The 13,942-nt window shown below is 36.5% G+C and overlaps 1 protein-coding gene across 1 annotated transcript in view; it reads right to left on the bottom strand.

The window, feature by feature from the left end:
- The window catches only part of DNAH14 (dynein axonemal heavy chain 14), a 398,456-nt gene that overhangs the window by 279,278 nt on the left and 105,236 nt on the right, over positions 1–13,942 (bottom strand). Inside the window, exons 13-15 of the mRNA XM_018059938.1 lie at positions 6,404–6,674; positions 5,941–5,986; positions 5,755–5,852 (exon numbers count right to left, since the gene is read on the bottom strand). Of these exons, the coding sequence (XP_017915427.1) occupies positions 5,755–5,852; positions 5,941–5,986; positions 6,404–6,674 (415 nt within the window). The remainder of the gene's footprint in view (positions 1–5,754; positions 5,853–5,940; positions 5,987–6,403; positions 6,675–13,942) is intronic.

Genomic DNA, 13,942 nt, shown 5'->3' with positions numbered 1-13,942 from the left:
AAAGAGCTGATTTAACTTACTTTGGAAACCAGTATTTTTATTGTAAACTATAAGCTTAGACACTAAAAGGACCCTACACAAACACTGTACTTATTTGATACATTTGTTTCTTAAAGCAGTGGTTGCTATTGTTTAGTCACTAATTTGTGTTTAACTCTTTTGCAATTCTGTAGACTGTAGCCCACCAGGCTCCTCTGTCTATGGGATTTCCCAGGCAAGAATACTAGAATGGGTTGCCATTTACTTCTCCAAGGGATGTTCTTTATCCAGGGATCAAACCTGCATCTCTTGCAATGACAGGCAGATTCGTTACCACTGAGTCACCTGGGAAGCCCTCTTAAAGACATAGGGATAGCAATTCTGAAAATATAATACAAGTATAACAAATAAGTAACTATATTACTGATTATGTGAGCCACATTTCTCACCATCAGAGAAAAAAGTTACATGTTAGGAAAAGTAGAAGGCAAGAATGAACCCTGAAGGTGCTAGATTGGGATCTGATGGATATATCAGTAACAACTCATGTGCTGTGTGCTTAATTGCTTAGTCCTATCCAATTCTTGCGACCTCATATAAACTGGAGTCTGCCAGGCTCCTTTGTCTATGGGATTTTCCGGGCAAGAATACTGGAGTGGGTTGCCATTTCCTTCTCCAGGGCATCTTCCTGAGCCAGGAATCGAACCCAGGTCTCCTGCATTGCAGGCAGACTCTTTATTGACTCAGCTATGAGGGAAGCCTCAAGAACTCATAGTTTAAAACAAAACAAACAAAAAATAGATACAGAAATACAGATGCATATGTTATGTATGAGCTAGTATATATATATTTTCTAGATCTTTTCACCATAGCATCTAAGAGCAATAACAGTGCTATAGCAATGAGCACATCTACAGTCTAGCTCTCTTGATTCCTAAAATTCATTCTCCTATAAAAGGACCCAACCAGTGTTCCTTGAAAAAGTGGTTGATTTAAGGGCAGAGGCAAAGAAAATACAAGATGAGCATGAAGCATCATGTGGTGATAGAACCAAAACAAGTGGCCATTACAGAAAGCTGTCAATAGACTAAATGCTTAATCAAAAGATTGAGAATGAAAGATTGGATAATAACAGAAGAACCTGAAATATGCGTCCTACAAGACTCACTTCAGGCCAAATGATGCACAGACAGACAAAAAGTGAGAGCATGGATAAAGAAACTTACATGGAACACTGGTTCAAAATTGGGAAAGGAGTATGTCAAGGCTGCATATTGTCACTCTGCTCATTTTAACTTCTATGGAGAGTACATAATGTGAAAGGCCAGGCTGGATGAATCACAGGCTGGAATCAAGATTTCCTGTAGAAATATCACAACTTCAGATATGCAGATGATATCACTTTAAAGGCAGAGAGTGGAGAGGAACTAAAGAGCCTCTTGATGAGGATGAAAGAGGAGAGTGAAAAAGCTGGCTTAAAACTCAACATTAAGAAAACTAAGACCATGTTATCTGGTCCCATATCTTCATGCAAACAGATGGGGAAAAAGTAGAAATAGTGACAGATTTTATTTTCTTGGGCTCCAAAATCACTGAGGATGGTGACTGCAGCCATAAAATTAATAGATGCTTGATCCTCGGAAGAAAAGCTATGATAAACCTAGACAGTGGGTTAAAAGCAGAGACATCATTTTGCTGACAAAGGTCCATATAGTCAAAGTTATGGTTTTTCCAGTAGTCATGTATGGATGTGAGAGCTGGACCATCAAGAAGGCCGAGTGCTGAAGAATTGATGCTTTTGAATTGTGGTGCTAGAGAAGACTCTTGAGAGTCCCTTGGACAGCAATGAGATCAAACTAGTCAATCCTCAAGGAAATAAACCTTGAATATTCACTGGAAGGACTGATGCTGAAGTTGAAGCTCAAATACTTTGGCCACCTGCTGTGAAGAGCTGACTCACCGGAAAAGACCCTGATGCTAGGAGAGACTGAGGGAAAGAGGGATGATGGAGGATGAAATGGTTGGATGGCACCACCAACTCAATGGATGTGCGTTTGAGCAACCTCTGGGAGATAGTGAAAGACAGGGAAGCCTGGCGTGCTGCAGTCAAAGAGTCGGACATGACTTAGCAACTGAACAACAACAGAAGGCTACATCCAAAAAACATTAACATACATTCTTTTCAAGTGTGTCTGGCATGTTCTCTAGGATAGGACATAATCTAAATTGGAAAATGAGCCCCAAAACATTTAAGAGAACAGAAGTTAATTCAATCAACTTTTCTGACCACAATATGAAACTAGGTATCAACTAAAAAAGAAAAATGGGAAAAAAGCCGAACAATGACTAAATATGCTACTAAAACCCCAATGAATCAACAATGAAATCAAAGAAGAATCAGAAAATAACACCAAATATGCAACTTAAAAACACAACATTACAACTTCTATGGGATGCAAAAAAAAGGAGTTCTAAGATGGCGTTCATAGCAATACAGATCTTCATTAAAAAAAAAAACAAAACAGAACAAAAAACTCTTAAATAAATAACCTACCTACCACCTAAAAGACTTAAGAAAAGAACAAACAAAACCCAAAGTCAACAGAAGGAAGGAAATAATTAAGATCAGAAGAAATAAATAAAATATAAACAAAAATATAATAGAAAATATCAATAAAATGCAGAGGTGATTTTTAAAGATAAACAAAATCAACAAACATCTGGCCAGGCTCATCAAGAAGAAAGGACAAAAATAAACAAAATATAAAATAAAATATGAGCAATAACAACCATTATCACAAAAACAGAAAAAATTATGAAAGAGTACTATGAAAAGTTATATGCAAACAAAATGTTAAACCTAGAAGAAATGGGCAAGTTTCTAGAAACATATACCCTGCCAATACTGAATTTGGAAGAAACAGACAATTTGAACAAACCGATCACTAGAAGTGAAAAAAATCTGTAATTAGAAAAACTACCTGCAAACAAAAGTCTAAGACTGAATGTCTTCACTAGAGAATTCTATGGAACATACAAGTAACTTATGATTGTCAATCTATTCTAAAAAACTGAAAAGATGGCAACATTCTCAAATGTATTCCAGAGGCTCCTCATCACCCTGACACAAAAACCAAAGACACCACAATAAAGACAATTAAAGGCCAATAGCTTTGACGAATACAGATGCAAAACTCCTCGGCAAAATATTTGCATAAATCCTCAAAAAAATCCCCCAATACATAAAAAGGATCATACACCATGACCAAGTTGGATTCATTACTAGATCACAAAGATGATTTAACACACACAAAGCAATCAATGCTATACACCACATTAACCAAAAAGAAAGACAAAAACACATGATCATTTCAATAGATTCAGAAAAAGCACTTGACAAAATTCAACATCCATGCATGAAAAAACCTCTCACAAAAGTGGGTACAGAGGGAACAGATCTCAGCACAATCAGTTCAGTTCAGTTGCTCAGTCGTGTCCGACTCTTTGCGACCCCATGGACTGCAGCATGCCAGGCCTCCCTGTCCATTACCAACTCCCAGAGTTTACTCAGACTCATGTCCATTGAATCGGTGATGCCATTCAACCATCTCATCCTCTGTCATCCCCTTCTCCAGCCTTCAATCTTTCCCAGCCATCAGGGTCTTTTCAAATGAGTCAGTTCTTCACATCAGGTGGCCAAAGTATTGTTTCAGCTTCAGCATCAGTCCTTCCAATGAATATTTAAGACTGATTTCCTTTAGGATGGACTGGTTGGATCTCCTTGCAGTCCAAGGGACTCTCAAGAGTCTTCCCCAACAACACAGTTCAAAAGCATCAATTCTTTGGTGCTCAGCTTTCTTTATAGTCCAGCTCTCACATCCATACACGACTACTGCAAAAACCATAGCTTTGACTCTATGGACCTTTGTTGGCAAAGTAATGTCTCTGCTTTTTAATATGCTGTCTAGGTTGGTCATAACTTTTCTTCCAAAGAGCAAGCGTCTTTTAATTTTATGGCTGCAGTCACCATCTGCAGTGATTTTGGAACCCCCCAAAATAAAGTCTCTCACTGTTTCCACTGTTCCCTATCGATTTGCCATGAAGTGATGGGATCAGATGGCATGACCTTAGTTTTCAGAATGTTGAGTTTTAAGCCAACTTTTTTTTTTTTTCCAGTGCAGTTTCTGAGGGAGTACAGACATATGGACTCCATTTTTCTACCCATAAGAACTAGATTTCCCATATCCTTCAGTCATTACATGAAGGTGATTATAAATGCTTTGTTTAGAACCACACCTCCTTTGTTAACAGAGGGAATACTATTTTATTTTATTTTTTTTTCAATTTATTTTTTAATTTTATTTTTTTTGAAACATTTATTTTTTTTTCAGTTTTTTATTTTTTTAATTTTAAAATCTTTAATTCTTACATGCGTTCCCAAACATGAACTTCCCTCCCCATAACATGTCTCTGGGTCATCCCCATGCACCAGCCCCAAGCATGCTATATCCTGCATCAGACATAGACTGGCGATTCACTTCTTACATGATAGTATACATGTTAGAATGCCATTCTCCCAAATCATCCCACCCTCTCCCTCTCCCTCTGAGTCCAAAAGTCCGTTATACACATCTGTGTCTTTTTCCCTGTCTTGCATACAGGGTCGTCATTGCCATCTTCCTAAATTCCATATATATGTGTTAGTATACTGTATTGGTGTTTTTCTTTCTGGCTTACTTCACTCTGTATAATCGGCTCCAGTTTCATCCATCTCATCAGAACTGATTCAAATGAATTCTTTTTAACGGCTGAGTAATATTCCATTGTGTATATGTACCACAGCTTTCTTATCCATTCATCTGCTGATGGACATCTAGGTTGTTTCCATGTCCTGGCTATTATAAACAGTGCTGCGATGAACACTGGGGTACATGTGTCTCTTTCTCTTTCACTTTCATCAAGAGCCTCTTTAGTTCTTCTTTGCTTTCTGCCATAAGGATGGTGTCATCTCAGCACAATAAAGGCCATTTATGACAAACAGCAAAAATCACTCCTAATGAAAATCTGAAAGCTTTCCCACTAAATTCAGGAACAAGACAAGAATGCCTCCTCTCACTCCTTTGATTCAACATAGTATTGAAAGTTTTAGCCACAGCAATCAAAGAAGAAAAAGGAAAAAAGTATACACATTTGAAGGGAAAAGGTAAAATTGTCCCTATTTGCAAATGATATGATACTCCATAAAGATAACTTTAAAAATCTCCACACAAAAACTATTAGAATAAATGAATTCAGCAAAATACAATATTAAAACACAGAAACCTGTTGCGTTTCCTTACACTAATACTGAAAATTTAGAAAGGGAAAGTAAAAAGAAAAAAATCCTATGTAAAATTGCATCCAAAAAATATCTGGGAAAAAATTTAAGGAGATGAAAGACCTATATGCTGAAAACTATTAATAAAAATGTAAGGTGAAAATAATATTTACAACTTTTATGCTCTGACATAAAAGACATGCCTTATTTAAGTCTATAAAATTCTGTAGTACATTATCAAAAAAATCAGAACATTGGGCTATTTACCTAATTCCCAACAGTCAGGCTCTCAATGGCCATATGTATAATTCACACATCCTCAAATAATTTGAAGTTCACATTGATTGATTCCAAAGAGTGTGAGTTTAAAATTTTCTAATATACTGTAATATCTGCACATTCCTGGGATGTTGCCAAAGAAAGACAGTGAATCTAACTGAACTTTAAAACATACTTACTTATGCAATTTTCAAAAGCAGCCACCATATTTTGAATTTGTACTGAAAACTCCAATCTGTTGGGAGTTATAAAGAGATTTGTAGGGAATTCGAAAAGTCTAAGAGAAAATAATAAAAGCATATATAAGAAGAATACAGTAACATAAAATACAATTACTTGTAATTTCAAAAATATCTAGTACTTACTTATCATTCATGCAGTTTTTCTCAAACTCAGTTTCAAAGTCTAGTTCTATCAGAATCCATCAAAAGAAACAGAATAAAAATTTATTTTATATAAAAACTGATATTTATGTCAGCTAATTAATAAGGTTATATTGTCAGTACTTTCTAAAACCCTAAGAATAAACTGGGAAGGTTACTTTAAGGATTGAATTCTAGCAGTACACCCCAGCCCCAGATTCTGATTAAGGAGATCTGAGAAGAAATTCAAGAGTCCTTAACATTTACAAAAATCATAGACTATTAACTGATAAATTCATAACTACTAAAATTTTCTTCCATGTGCTATTTTAATTTATCCTTTAACACTTATAAAACTCATAGTCTATTAACTGATAATACATAAACTACTAAAAATTTCTCTCATGTGTTATTTTCCAGCTGCAAAGATATTTTCTCTCACTTTTAATAGTGTCATTCACTCTACCTGAAAGAACGTCATAGCTGTAACTCATTCGTTTTGATTTCTTCATTGGAAGTAGTTCTTCACTTGATTGTTCAATGAAAACACTGACTTCATTTTCTGATGTATCTTCATATACTGCAGATTTTTCAGAGCACTTGTCAGACTCATGTAAGTTCTCTTCAGAATTTTCTGAAGAATCACTCTCAGCAGGAGTTCTCAACTGTAGGCTTACTTCAAATATTGGTGCATGTATTTTTCTCAAATCTGTATCCACTTTAATACTATTCAAAATCTAATTTAACAGATACGTTAGAGTGCTAGTTATAATATGTAAATAAGTGTTCTTTTATATACAACAATATAAAACTAATTTTAAATGAAAACTAAACTTTGGCATAAATTAATAACATTCTAATGGTATATAATTGATTTTCATTTAAAAATAACGTAAAATAAATGATACATTATAATGCAGTAGTTTTCCAGTTGGTGCCATAATGGGTACATATTAATCATTTAAGAACTTCCTAAAAATATAATTTTTAGGCCCTATCCTAAAAATTTTAAAGGTAGGGGCAAGGTCCCGGAATCTAAAACATCTAAAAGCTGAACAGGTGATTCCCCCATGTACTCTGATTTAAGAACAACACATCAGATAAAGGAAACAATCCCATTTACACTATATCAAAAACAGAAAACCCACAGGGAACTACATTCAATATCTTGCAATCACCTATACTGGAAAATAATCTGTAAAAATATATATATACCTAACTGAATCACTTTTCTGTATACCCGAAATTGATACAATTTTGTAAATCAACCACTCTTCATTTTAAAAACTTCCTTTTGTCCAAGAGCATCCAAACATTCTGGTAAGAATTTCAGTGTAGTTGAATCCCCTTAAATGTTTTTACAGTTGACTAAATTCCAAATCCACAAGTAAAAGGCCTTTGTATTAAAAATAATAATAATACAAAATATAAAACTACACTATAAAGCTACAATAATCAAAACAGTACAAAAGTAGCACAAAATAAGAAATATAGATCAATGGAACAGGGTAGAAACCCTATGAAAAAACCCACACACATATGGTCAGTTAATCCATAACAAAGGTGGCAAGAATTTACAGTGCAGAAAACACAGTCTCTTCAATAAGTGGTGTTGCAAAAACTGTATGAGAACATTCTCTAACACCATACAAAAAAAAAAAAAACTCAAAATGGATCAAGTCCTAAAGTTAAGGGCAGACACTATAAAACTCTTAGAAGAAAATATAGGCAAAACACTCTCTGACACAAATCACGGAAATACTTTCTTATCTACACCCTAGAGTAATGAAAATGAAACCAAGAACAAAGAAATGGGACCCAGTTAAACTTAAAAGATTTGCATAGCAAAGGAAATCATAAACAAAATGAAAAGACAGCCCACAGAATAGGAGAAAATATTTTTAAATGAAGTGACTTACAAGAGATTAATTTCTAAAATACAAATAGTTCATTCAGCTCAATATTAAAAAAAAAAAACACACACACACACACAAACAAACAACCCAGTCAAAAAATGGGCAGGAGACCTAAACAGACATTTCTCCAAAGAAGATATATAGATGGCCCCAAAGCACATGAAAAGGTGCTCAACCTCACTAATAATAAGGGAAATGCAAATCAAAACTACAATGAGGTATCAACTTTCATGGTCAGAAAGCCCATCATCAAAAAATCTACAAACAGTAAATGATAGAAAGAGTGTGGAGAAAAAGGAAACCCTCCTACACCATTGGCAGGAATGTAAACTGGTACAACAGGGGGCACACTGGTAAAGAATCTGCTTGCCAATGCAGGAAATGCAAGAGATGTGGGTTGGATCCCTGGGTTGGGAAGATCCCCTGGAAAAGGGAATGGTAACCTGCTGCAGTATTCTTGCCTGGAAAATTCAATGGCCAGAGGAGCCTCATGGGTTACAGTCCGTGGGTCACAAGGAATTGGACATGAGTGAGCAACTGAGCACACATACACATGACCACTACGGAGGAACAGTATGATGGCTCTTGAAAAACTAAAAATAGAACTACTATGACCTAGCAACCCCACTCCTGGGCATATCTCCTGAGAAGACATAATCTGAAAGGACATATGCACCCTAAAGTTCACTGCAGCACTATTTACGATAGCCAAGATACAGAAGGAACCTAATACCCAATGGCAAAGGAATAGATAAAGAAGGTGCAGTGCTGATACATAATGGAGTATTATTCAGCCATAAAAAGAACAAAATAGAGGTTTTCATACTATGTGAAATAAGTCAGATAAAGACAAATTCACTCATGTGAAATTAATTTTTAAAAATGATACAAATATATCTATTTATCAAACAGAAAATTCTGAGAGAGATGGGAATACCAGACCACCTGACCTGCATCTTGAGAAATCTGTATGCAGATCAGGAAGCAACAGTTAGAACTGGACAAGGAACAACGGGCTGGTTCCAAATAGGAAAAGGAGTACATCAAAGCTGTATATTGTCTCCCTGCTTATTTAACTTATATGCAGAGTACATCATGAGAAACGCTGGGCTGGAAGAAACACAAGCTGGAATCAAGATTGCCAGGAGAAATATCAATAACCTCAGATATGCAGATGATACCACCCTTATGGCAGAAAGTGAAGAGGAGCTAAAAAGCCTCTTGATGAAAGTAAAAGAGGAGAGTAGAAAAGTTGGCTTAAAGCTCAACATTCAGAAAATGAAGATCATGGCATCCGGTCCCATCACTTCATGGAAAATAGATGGGGAAACAGTGGAAACAGTGTCAGACTTTATTTTGGGGGGCTCCAAAATCACTGCAGATGGTGACTGCAGCCATGAAATTAAAAGACGCTTACTCCTTGGAAGGAAAGTTATGATCAACCTAGATAGCATATTCAAAAGCAGAGACATTACTTTGCCAACTAAGGTCCGTCTAGTCAAGGCTATGGTTTTTCCAGTAGTCATGTATGGATGTGAGAGTTGGACTGTGAAGAAAGCTGAGCGCCGAAGAATTGATGCTTTTGAACTGTGGTGTTGGAGAAGACTCTTGAGAGTCCCTTGGACTGCAAGGAGATCCAACCAGTCCATTCTGAAGGAGATCAGCCCTGGGATTTCTTTGGAAGGACTGATGTTGAAGCTGAAATTCCAGTACTTTGGCCACCTCATGTGAAGAGTTGACTCATTGGAAAAGACTCTGATGCTGGGAGGGATTGGGGGCAGGAGAAGAAGGGGACGACCGAGGATGAGATGGCTGGATGGCATCACTGACTCGATGGGTATGAGTCTGAGTGAACTCCAGGAGTGGATGATGGATAGGGAGGCCTGACGTGCTGCGATTCATAGGGTTGCAAAGAGTCGGACACGACCGAGTGACTGAACTGAACTGATAAAACAGAAAAACAATGACAAATCAGGAATATATTTCAAATTCATCAAAACAGGTCTTGGTCTTTCTTTAAAGTCTTTAAACTCCACTAAAACAACAGAATGATCTCTTTCGTTTCCAAGGCGAACCATTCAATATCATCGTAATCCAAGTCTATGCCCCAACCAGTAATGCTGAAGAAGCTTAAGTTGAACAGTTCTATGAAGACCTACAAGACCTTTTAGAACTAACACCCAAAAAAGATGTCCTTTTCATTATAGGGGACTGGAATGCAAAAGTAGGAAGTCAAGAAACACCTCGAGTAACAGGCAAATTTGGCCTGGAATGCAGAATGAAGCAGGGCAAAGACTAATCGAGTTTTGCCAAGAAAATGCACTGGTCATAGCAAACACCCTCTTCGAACAACACAAGAGAAGACTCTACACATGGACATCACCAGATGGTAAACACTGAAATCAGACTGATTATATTCTCTGCAGCCAAAGATGAAGAAGCTCTATACAGTCAGCAAAAACAAGACTGGGAACTGACTGGCTCAGATCATGAACTCCCTATTGCCAAATTCAGACTTAAATTGAAGAAAGTAGGGAAAACCGCTAGACCATTTAGGTATGACCTAAATCAAATCCCTTATGATTATACAGTGGAAGTGAGAAATAGATTTAAGGGACTAGATCTGATAGATAGAGTGCCTGATGAACTATCGAATGAGGTTCATGACATTGTACAGGAGAGAGGGATCAAAACCATCCCCATGGAAATGAAATGCAAAAAAGCAAAATGGCTGTCTGGGGAGGCCTTACAAATAGCTGAGAAAAGAAGAGAGGCGAAAAGCAAAGGAGAAAAGGAAAGATATAAGCATCTGAGTGCAGAGTTCCAAAGAACAGCAAGAGACAAGAAAGCCTTCTTCAGCGATCAATGCAAAGAAATCGAGGAAAAGAACAGTATGGGAAAGACTAGAGATCTCTTCAAGAAAATAAGAGATACCAAGGGAACATTTCATGAAAGGATGGGCTCGATAAAGGACAGAAATGATATGGACCTAACAGAAACAGAAGATATTAAGAAGAGGTGGCAAGAATACACAGAAGAACTGTACAAAAAAGAGCTTCACAACCTGGATAATCACGATAGTGTGATCACTCATCTAGAGCCAGACATCCTGGAATGTGAAGTCAAGTGGGCCTTAGAAAGCATCACTAAGAACAAAGCTAGTGGAGGTGATGGAATTCCAGTTGAGCTATTTCAGATCCTGAAAGATGATGCTGTGAAAGTGCTTCACTCAATATGCCAGCAAATTTGGAAAACTCAGCAGTGGCCACAGGACTGGAAAAGGTCAGTTTTCATTCCAATCCCAAAGGAAGGCAATGCCAAAGAATGCTCAAACTACCACACAATTGCACTCATCTCACACGCTAGTAAATTAATGCTCAAAATTCTCCAAGCCAAGCTTCAACAATATGTGAACCGTGAACTTCCTCATGTTCAAGCTGGTTTTAGAAAAAGCAGAGGAACGAGAGATCAAATTGCCAACATCTGCTGGATCATCGAAAAAGGAAGAGAGTTCCAGAAAAACAACTATTTCTGCTTTATTGACTATGCCAAAGCCTTTGACTGTGTGGATCACAATAAACTGTGGAAAATTCTGAAAGAGATGGGAATACCAGACCTCCTGACCTGCCTCTTGAGAAATCTGTATGCAGGTCAGGAAGCAACAGTTAGAACTGGACATGGAACAACGGGCTGGTACCAAATAGGAAAAGGAGTACGTCAAGGCTGTATATTGTCACCCTGCTTATTTAACTTATATGCAGAGTACATCATGCGAAATGCTGGGCTGGAAGAAGCACAAGCTGGAATCAAGATTGCCGGGAGAAATATCAATATCAGGGGATGAGACGGTTGGATGGCATCACTGATCGATGGACGTGATCGATCGATGGAGTCTGAGTGAACTCCGGGAGTTGGTGATGGACTGGGAGGCCTGGCGTGCTGCAATTCATGGGGTAGCAGAGAGTCGGACACGACTGAGCAACTGAACTGAACTAATGTAATTATACTAGCATAACTATCTCTACTGAAAAATAACAGGAGTATTATAAGAATAAATATTTTATTTACAAAAAATATAATTGCTCTTAGTTTCAATCTAGGCATAAGTTCTCAAGTAATATTTTGATTCCATACACCCCATGAATAATCTGTTGTGCTTGTGGCATCCAGTAAGTGTTTCTCATTTACTGAGGTGAGATCAGATCAGTGGCCTTCTGAATCACCTACCAGAACTTCAACCTTTAGTTTAAGTCATTAAGAAATAAAGGGATTTAACAATAACAACAAGTCCTTCACCAAAGGGAAATTTATTGATATATTATCATGTGATCAGGATTGACTTATATATGAGTTGAATCTTAACAGCACAATGTTGAGTAAAAATATTTAAAAACAGAAAGGCAGCACAATGATATTTCTTCAAATTTTAACATGTATAATAACAAAATCCAAGATATGATTTTTAAAAAAATTCAATTTAACTTTATGGAAGGTGGATTGAAGAAAAATACAAAAATGATATTTCAGTGACTCCTCATAAGAGGGAGAGGGTGTATTAAAAGTTGGGGGATAGTGAAGGAAATAAAACAATAAAATGATATAAAACAAAATAAAATAAACAAGAGACCTTAATGAACAGATATGCATAAATCAAGAGGATGATCAATTCAGCTCTCCATATCTGATCTCCTACACTAAATGAGGTGGCAGAAGAAAGAACAAGAGAAAACACCAGAAGAACTAGATGGAGCAGAGATCAGAAACCTGAGAAAGAGTTCACAGTAATGGTGTTGAAGATAACAAAGTAACTTGGGAGAAGAATGAACGCACAGAGTGAGAAGTTACAAGAAGTTTTTAACAAAGAGAAAACATAAAGAACAACCAAACACAGTTGAAGAATACAATAACTGAAATGAAAAATACACTAGAATAAATCAGCAATAGACTAAATGATACAGAGAAACAGGTCAGTGAACTTAAAGACAGAATAGAGGATATCATTGCCACTCAACAGAAAAGAGAATGAAAAGAAATAAAGATAGTTTAAGATACCTCTGAGACACAATCAGGCACACTAACATTTGCATTACAGAAGTCCCAGAAGAAGGAAAGAGAGAGAAAGGGACTGAGAGCATATTTGAATACATAAGAGTTGAATACTTCCTTAACCTGGGAAAGGAAACAGTCATCCACGCCTGTGATACACAGAGTCCCACAGAGGATGAAACCAAAGAGGAACACACCAAGACACATTGTAATTAAAATGACAAAAATTAAAGAAAAGGAGAAAATATACTAAGAAACAATATTCAAGGGAACTCCCATAAGGCTAGGCTATCAGCTGATTTTTCAGCAGAAACTCTGCAGTCCAGAAGGGAGTGGTATGATAAAACTCAAAGTGATGAAAGGGAAAACATACAACCAAGCACATGCAATAATCCAGCAACACTCCTTCAGATTTAATGGTGAGATCAAAAACTTAACAGACAAGCAAAAGCTAGAATTCAGAACCATAAAACCAGCTTTACAAACAAGGTTAAAGGAAATCCTCTGGGTGAAAAAAGAAAAGGCCAGAATTAGAAATGAGAAAATTATGAAATTAAAAAGGTCACCAGTAAAGGCAAATGTATAGTACATGTAGGTAATATCCCACACACAAAGCTATTAGGAAGGTTAAAATCAAGAGTAGTAAAATCATCTATATCCACAATAAGCAGTTAAGGCCTACAATAAACAATTAAATGTAAAATATGATATCAAAACTATTATAAGGAGCGAGAGCACAAAAGCACATTTTAATGCATTAGAAATTAAGAGAAAAGCAACTTAAACTATGTTTATTATAGACTGCTATACAAAAACCTCAGAGTAATTATAAAACAAAAATCTGTAACAGATACACCAAAACACAAAGAAAAAGGAATCCAAACATAACATTAAAAATAGCCATAAACTCACAAGAGAAGAGAATCAATGAAGAAAAAAGGGAAAAAAGATGCCACGCCCCAAATCCAAAACAATTAACAAAGTGACAGTAAGAACATACATACTGATAACTAGTTTAAATGTAAATGAACTAATGGCCCAAA

Source organism: Capra hircus, chromosome 16, assembly GCF_001704415.2.
Source record: "Capra hircus breed San Clemente chromosome 16, ASM170441v1, whole genome shotgun sequence".
Lineage (NCBI taxonomy): Eukaryota > Metazoa > Chordata > Mammalia > Artiodactyla > Bovidae > Capra > Capra hircus.
Note: the sequence above shows the minus strand (reverse complement) of the source record. Positions and strands in the feature narration are given on the sequence as shown.